Source organism: Bos mutus, chromosome 7, assembly GCF_027580195.1.
Source record: "Bos mutus isolate GX-2022 chromosome 7, NWIPB_WYAK_1.1, whole genome shotgun sequence".
In the NCBI taxonomy this organism is placed as follows: Eukaryota; Metazoa; Chordata; class Mammalia; order Artiodactyla; family Bovidae; genus Bos; species Bos mutus.
Window position 1 is genome coordinate 46,026,492 of NC_091623.1, and position 7,401 is coordinate 46,033,892.

Consider the following 7,401-nt stretch of genomic DNA (forward strand, 5'->3'; position numbering starts at 1 on the left):
CTCCTTCAGCTCATTGTGGATTCTTCCTGGTGTCCAGATTGCTGTCCAGGCAGGGACACAAGGGGAGGCAGCTGGGGCTGGGACGCTGCTGTGGTCAGGGCCTTGCTGATTCTGATGGACCTGGTGAGCCACAGGCTACAGTGGAGCTAGGAGCGAGGGGAGGATGAGGGGCCTGGTAGAGCCCTAAGCCAATGCCCAGTTTCTTCAATTCCCCCCACCAGCTGCCTGGCTCGAGTAACTGGGGAGCTGACCATGACCTTCCCTGCCGGCATCGTACGCGTGTTCAGCGGGACCCCACCCCCTCCCGTCCTCAGCTTCCGCCTCGTGCGTACGGCCCCCATTGAGCACTTCCAGCCCAATGCTGACCTGCTCTTCAGGTACCATTAGAGAAAAGGGTGCAAAGTTAGGTGGTACCAGGGGCTGGTGGAGGCCAGGCGCTCCCCGGCTCTGAATTTCTGTTCTGCCTCCTGGGATTTGCTGTGTGACCTTGGGCAAGTCACTCTCCCTCTCCGAAACTCACTTTCCTTCCCTCTTTTGCTTCCCACCACCCCCCTTTCCTGGGAGTTACACTTTACTGGTCCCAAGGTTAGCCTGGGAATCTGCATCTTTAGGAAGCCTTTGGTGTAGGCATCTCCCAAGGGTTGGGGTGATTATTCTCGGTCTCTGCAGTGACCCTTCCCAGAGTGACCCGGAGACCAAAGACTTCTGGCTGAACATGGCGACTCTGACTGAAACTCTGCAGCGCCAGGCAGAGCAGAATCCAGCCGCCTCCTACTACAATGTAGTACTCCTGCGGTACCAGGTGGGTCAGGTAGATGGGGTGGGGCAGAGCGGGCATAGAGGATGGTGGGTGGGGGCAGGGTGAGCAGGCAGCTCTCACTGGTGAGAGCAATGAGAGCGGGGTGAGCTGTGGGAGGTAGGCAGGGTGGGCAGTGTAAGGGGGCCAGGACTCTGCTGGGGCAGGCGGCTGCATTATGCAAATTAGAAGGGGCCTTTTCCCAGGGCCTGTCCCCAAGACTGTTAGAATGAGGCACTCTACTGCCCTCTGCTGGACATGTCATGTAGTACAACCTCTCATCAACAGCTCCTTGGGGTATCAGGAGCCCCTTGGGTGTCATGGGCAGTGCAAAATCAGGCCATTTGGTGGGTGGCATGGCAGGGGCAGCGTGGCTGGATAGTGTGCGGTGTGGCAGGACAGGGCAGCTCAAGCCACATCCTCTTTCCTGTTCTTGTTCCCCCTAGTTCTCCCGCCCCGGTCCCCAGTCCATGCCTCTGCAGCTGAGCGCCCACTGGCAGTGTGGGCCGACCCTCACTCAGGTCTCGGTGGAGTACAGCTACCAACCCGGTGCCACAACCGTGCCCACGCCACTCACCAACGTCCAGATCCTGCTGCCCGTGGGGGAACCTGTGACCAATGTCCGCCTGCAGCCAGCTGCCACCTGGTGAGGGCGAGCAGGAGGCCGAGGGAGGCTCAGAACCTAGTGGACCTCCCTTCAATGCAGCAACTGATGGGTCCACCGTAGGCCTGACCATTCACTGTGGGCTCACCTTGCTCAGGGGCTTCCCAAAGAAGCTTGGTGTTAAAGAACCCATCCACCAGTGCAAGGAGACGCAGCAGACGTGGATTCAGTCCCTGGGTCAGGAAGGTCCCCGGGAGGAGGACATGGCAGCCCACTCCAATATTCTTGCCTGGAGAATCCCCGTGGACAGAGCAGCCTGCGGGCTACAGTCCACGGGGTCGCAAAGAGTCAGGGAGGACCGGAGTGACGGAGCACGCATGCACGTGCCTTGCTTGGAGCTAAGAGCAATATCATTAACAAAAGTCGTGTCTGACACCAAAGGCTTCCTACATGTCAGGCTTGTTCTCCATCTCTGCATACACTGACTGGGGCGGGGCTTTTAGCAATCCCTTGAGGGGTGGATCACCATCATCCCCACTTACCGAGGGGGAGCTGAGGTGTACAGAGGCAAATTCACTTACCGGAGGTCACACCAGGATGTGAACCAGCCGCCCACTCGTGGCCCCGGGCTTTTAGTCACCGTTCCACTTTGTTTTGTACAAAAGGTAGAACCTACAACCAAGAAACCAAATTTATAGGCCTGGATGCATCACCTACAAGTCCTATAAGGCTGAGGAGCCTTCAGGAAACAGCTGCTCCACACTCCCGCCCCCGTTTTCACACATGGGGCAACTGAGGCCAGGGAGGGGACATGGCTTTCTTGGGTCATGTAGCCAAGAGGCAACTGAGCTGGGACCCTGGGCTCCGAATATCTTTTCTGGGAAAGACCTGACCTGATCTCTCAATGCCAGGAACCTGGAGGAGAAGCGGCTCCTATGGAAGCTTCCAGATGTGTCTGAGGCAGGGGGTGAGTTATGGTTGTACGTAAGGGCTTGGAGGTCTCAAATGGGAAAGGCTTATTTAAACTAGGGAAGAGGGAATTCCCTGGCAGACTAGTGGCTAGGACTTCACGCTTTCACTGCCAAGGGCGGGGGTTCGATTCCTGGGTGGGGAACTAAGATCCAGTAAGCCCTGGGACATGGCTAAAAATGTTTTGTAAGTAAACTAGGGGAAAACTAGGGATGTGCTGGAGGCAGAGAAATGTAGGCATCAAGGAAAGCTTAAAAGGGCTTTGACAAAGTGGGAAGAGAGGGCATCCCAGGGGGTGGGCACAGGAGGTGCAAAGGCCCTGAGACAGAATTCCTTTGGAAACCACACACAACCCCAGCAGGACCAAAGGAAAGGGTGCAGGACACAAGAAGAAGTCAAAGGGAACACAGCCACAGGTTAAAGGGCTTGGGTGCAGGGCTGAGGAGGAGCCCAGGTCACTGGAGGGCTGGGGTGAGGAAAAGGGCACAGCTGACCTCAGACCTCCCCAGGCTCTGGCCGCCTGTCTGCCAGCTGGGAGCCATGCTCTGGGCCAAGCACGCCCAGCCCTGTGGCTGCTCAGTTCACCAGTGAGGGGGCCACTCTGTCCGGCGTGGACGTGGAGCTGGTGGGGAGTGGCTACCGCATGTCGCTGGTAAAGAGGAGGTTCGCCACAGGTACGCCCTCGCCCTGCCACTGCGCATCCCCAGAGCCAAGACCAGGCCGGGCTCTGAGTCCCACTTATTGCTTCTGCTAGGATGCAGGGGGAGGGGAGACATTTGGGGTGTTTGGAAAAGATAGGTGGGTGTTGGGGCCTGGAGACCCAAGGTGGGGGGTACGGGTGGAGAGATGGGTGGTCAGAGCCCCAGTGAAAGGGACCAAGAAGTATCCTCTATGGGACTTCCCTGACCATCTGGTGATTAAGATGCCATGCTTCCACTACAAGGGGTGTGGATTCGAGCCCTAGTCAGACAACACATGTGCAGTGCAGCCAAAAAAGAAAGAAAAAAAGAAGTGTCCCCTGGCTGGCTGGCATCCTTGTAAGAACCCGAGGCAGGGAGCCGGAAGCCCCACTGGCGCATCCAACCGCAGCCCCATCCCATGCCTCTGTCCCCATGAGCGGCTGCTGGGGTCCATGGGACAGTGGGAACAGTGAGTTACAGGGGTGTTTGGGAGAGCTTAGGGGCTCTTTTCTCCCCTCACCACTCTATCTCCACAGGGAAGTACCTGGTGAGCTGTTAAGCCCGCAGAAGCTGACCAGCGTTGCTGGCCCCGGCTCTGCACTGCATCATGGTGCTCACTGACTGCTTCCTGCCCTCCTGCTGGCCCCGGGGGCTCCCTACCTGGCCTCCCCTGAGGCCCTGACTCCATGGAGAGGATCCCCGTACTCAATTTGGCTGAGCCTGAGATCCACTCCTGCTCACACCAACTCCCATGCAGGTCCTCGACCTTTTGATGTTCTTTACATAAACACTCTATTTTCTAATAAAATAAATAACAAGACTTTTCCTGCACCAGGAAGTTTCCTTCACATTTCCAGAGAGGAGAGGAAGAATAGACAGATGGGTAGCAGAGATCTAAAGTTCCTAATGATCTTACCACCACCCCTCCACCCTTACCTAGCCAGTGCAGGGTGATATTGAGGTGAAAAAAGCCAGATATGAACACCCTGAACCCTATGGATACCTCCAGTCCCGTGGGCTGGTGAAAGAGAACATGGACTACAGGAACCTGGTGGGGGATGCCTGAAAGACTTCCTAAGCAGAGGGCATTATAAACGGGGCTTTGAGGTTTGAGTAGAAGTTTTCAGGCTGGCATGGACATGCCAAGCAGAATAATATGAGTTGGCATCCCAGGGGGTGGGCACAGGAGGTGCAAAGACCTCGAGGCAGGATTCCTTTGCAAACCACACACAGCCCTGTGGGGCCAAAAGAAAATGGTGCAAAAAGCAATTAGTGTGAGGCAGCGAACAGCCCACAAACACTGACCGAGGACTTGCAGCCACCTACTGCTGTGAGCAAAACAAAGCTCTTGGAAGCCGTGAGGCTGTGAAGCTGAAAAGACAGGGTTTAGAGCCAGCGGCTGTGTGACTGAGCCAGTAATGAGCTCCCCAGGCCTCATCTGTAACCCAGCTCACTAGGTGCTTGTGAGGAGGTCACATACTTTGAAGAGTGCCTGGTACAGAGTAAGCACTCCAGAAGTCCTGGTGTTCTCGTATTTACTGGGGGTCCCCGGGGGGAAGGTGGGGACCTAAGTGCAGGTGGGCAAGGGGTGGCCTGAGGGAGGGCCAGAACAAGTGAGGTAGCCAGCATACTGCGGTGGGGAGCAGGTCTGAGCTTGATGGAAAGTCCTGGGTCCGGGTGGACATGTGGGGATCCTGGGTACCTGACCCTGAAGGCCATGGAGATCCCAGGGATGGCACCAGTGCACATACCTTGCTGCCTCCAGCAGGACTTTAGAGCCAGTACAGGTGGGTCCTTCCCCTCACAGGCCCTCGACTCCTCAGCTGCAGGTTCATAGCCCACACTCACCCTAGGTTCCCTAAGTCATGAGTCCCATAAATAAGCTAGAATCATATGTCACAGCCTGTGGGATTGTCCCCTCCCTCCATTTGCACACGTGCATACATGAGTACGCGTATTCTCAGTGGCTTTGAGCCCTCCAGAACAGTCCCTTTGCTAGTCCTGTATGGCTGAAAGGCTGCGGTGCCACATGCACGCTGTGGAGCAGAGCGTGAGGAGACACTGATGTTAATCACGGCTCTGGGCATTATCTGGGTTTGGGTTCTGGCCCATCTGATAAGAAGCAGGAAAATGGTACCTCCTGGTGGCTTTCATTTGCTTTCCTTGGGTCACAAGTGAGGCTGGGCAACCTTTAAATCACGTTGGGCATTTCTGGGTGCGGCCTCTTAAGTGCCCGGACATCCAGAACTGGTGTGACAGGTGCCTATGTGGGAGGGTGAGTCCCAGGGGGGAAGGTGGGATCCCCATTTAAGTGGCCAACCCCAGGCAGGCGGCCCTGTCATTTGGTGATTTACAATGCCCTGGTCTTCTACACCGTGGAGGCCTCCAAACAAAGCAATTAGGAGACCAGCCAGAGGCCACCCCCAGTAGGTGAATGGCCTGAGATATTTTTTTTTTTAATTGAGGTGACATTCACATAACAGAAAGTTAATGATTTAAACAATTCAGGGACTTTCCTGGTGGTCCAGTAGCTAAAAACACAGGGCTCCCAGTGCAGGGTCCTGGGTCTGAGAACTAGGTCCCACATGCCACAGTGAAAAGATCCCTCCCGCAGCCCAATAAATAAATAAAACAATATTTTTTTTAAATACAAAAGAATTTAGTGCCAGATAGCACAACCACAATGTTGTCAACTGTCCCCTCTAGTTCTGGAACATTCCAAACACACCAAAAGGAAATCCATTCCCATTAGCTGCCACTCCCCATTCCCTCCAGGCCCTGGTACCTACTAATCTGCTCTCTGACTCTAGAGATTTGCCTGTTCTGGACATTTCATGTAAGTGGGTTCATACACGAGGCGGTTTCTTTCACTCAGCATCATGAAGTCGCTCAGTTGTGTCCGACTCTTTGCAACCCCATGGACTGTAGCCCACCAGGCTCCTCTGTCCATGGGATTCTCCGGGCAAGAGTACTGGAGTGGGTTGCCATTGCCTTCTCCAGGGAATCTTCCCAACCCAGGGATTGAACCCGGGTCTCCTGCATTCCAGGCAGACACTGTAACCTCTGAGCCACCAGGGAAGCCCATTGTAGCATGTGTCACTGCTTTCTTCTTTGTTGTGGCTCAATAATATTCCAGATTGTTTTCATCCACTCATCCTTTGATGGACACGGGTTGTCTCCACCTTTTGGTGATTGTCTTGTTCTACTATAAACAGGGTGTACACCTGTTTGAACACCTGTTTTTTATTTTTAGCGGGGTGGATACCTAGGAGTGGAATTAAATTCCTGGGTCATATGATAATTCTAGTCTGTATTTGAACTCAAGCCCTCCAGCCCCACGGTTCTACCCTGGCTGTAATAAGAGACTCCAACTTCCTACCAGGCCGGCCAGCCAGGCTGGGAGAGCCTGGTCAGCTCCCAGGGCCCACACATTTGGGGAGGGGAAGTTGGGGAGAGGGATGACACAGGAAGGGGGCCCTTGCCTGATGTGGAGGGGGATGGGCAGAGGCACACCCACCAGATCTGTTGTCTGATTAAGCTCTCCTACCCGGCTCTTGTGCAGAAGGAAATGGCAACCCACTCCAGTATTCTTGCCTGGAGAGTCTCATGGACTGAGAGGCGTGGGGGACTACTGTCCAGGGGGTCCCAAAGAGTCGGACAGGACTAAAGCTAAAGCGACTGACCATGCACACACACGGGGCTTGTGAACGCAGGAAACCCGAGGGGCCCCATCCTTTAAAGAGGAACTTTAAACCAGGAAACCTCAAGGGGTTCCATAGTTCAAAGGTTTGTCATCGCGAAAAAGTGCAAGAGCTAGGGTCTCTGTGGCCCAAAAGTGTTAGTCACTCAGTTGTGTCCGATTCTTTGCGACGCCATGGACTGAAGCCCATCAGGCTCCTCTGTCTAAGGACTTCTCCAGGCAAGAATACCGGATTGGGTAGCCGTTTCCTTCTCCAGGAGATCTTCCCGACCCAGGGATCTGATGCCCCCATTTGAGGCAGACATTTAATGTCATCGCTCTTCAACTCCCGCAGAGTAGCTCATGCAGTTGCTCTGTGCTGACCTTGCTCCCCAGACCTGTCCCAGCTGGACGAGCCCGGGTGTAGTTCCTCCATTTTACAGATGAGGAAACTGAAGTGCAGCCAGGACCTGCTCCTCTTCCTCCTAGGGAGAAAATCGCGATGGGGGAGGAAGTAGAGGATGGCTTGAATCACCACCTGGCTTACACCTGTGGACTGGAGCTCTCCTCCGCAACCCGACCCATCTAATGTGCCAACACCAGAAAGTTCTAGACACTCAAACGCAGCACAGGCAGGGTTCGCATCTTGGCCAGCCCCAACCTCAAGAATCTT

General features: G+C 54.9%; 1 protein-coding gene across 4 annotated transcripts in view; it reads left to right on the plus strand.

Moving 5' to 3' along the window:
* The window catches only part of FCHO1 (FCH and mu domain containing endocytic adaptor 1), a 29,865-nt gene extending 26,013 nt beyond the window's left edge, over positions 1-3,852 (plus strand). For 2 of the 4 annotated variants that reach the window (XM_070373289.1, XM_070373290.1), the window contains exons 24-28: positions 222-377; positions 670-802; positions 1,243-1,442; positions 2,312-2,367; positions 2,879-3,158. In XM_070373289.1, coding sequence (XP_070229390.1) covers positions 222-377; positions 670-802; positions 1,243-1,442; positions 2,312-2,367; positions 2,879-3,123 — 790 coding nt within the window. In that variant the 3' untranslated portion in view covers positions 3,124-3,158. Of the gene's footprint in view, positions 1-221; positions 378-669; positions 803-1,242; positions 1,443-2,311; positions 2,368-2,878; positions 3,159-3,585 lie in introns of those variants that run through there. The other 2 variants (XM_070373291.1, XM_070373292.1) reach the window with 2 other exon arrangements.
* The last annotated feature ends 3,549 nt before the right edge of the window (positions 3,853-7,401 follow it).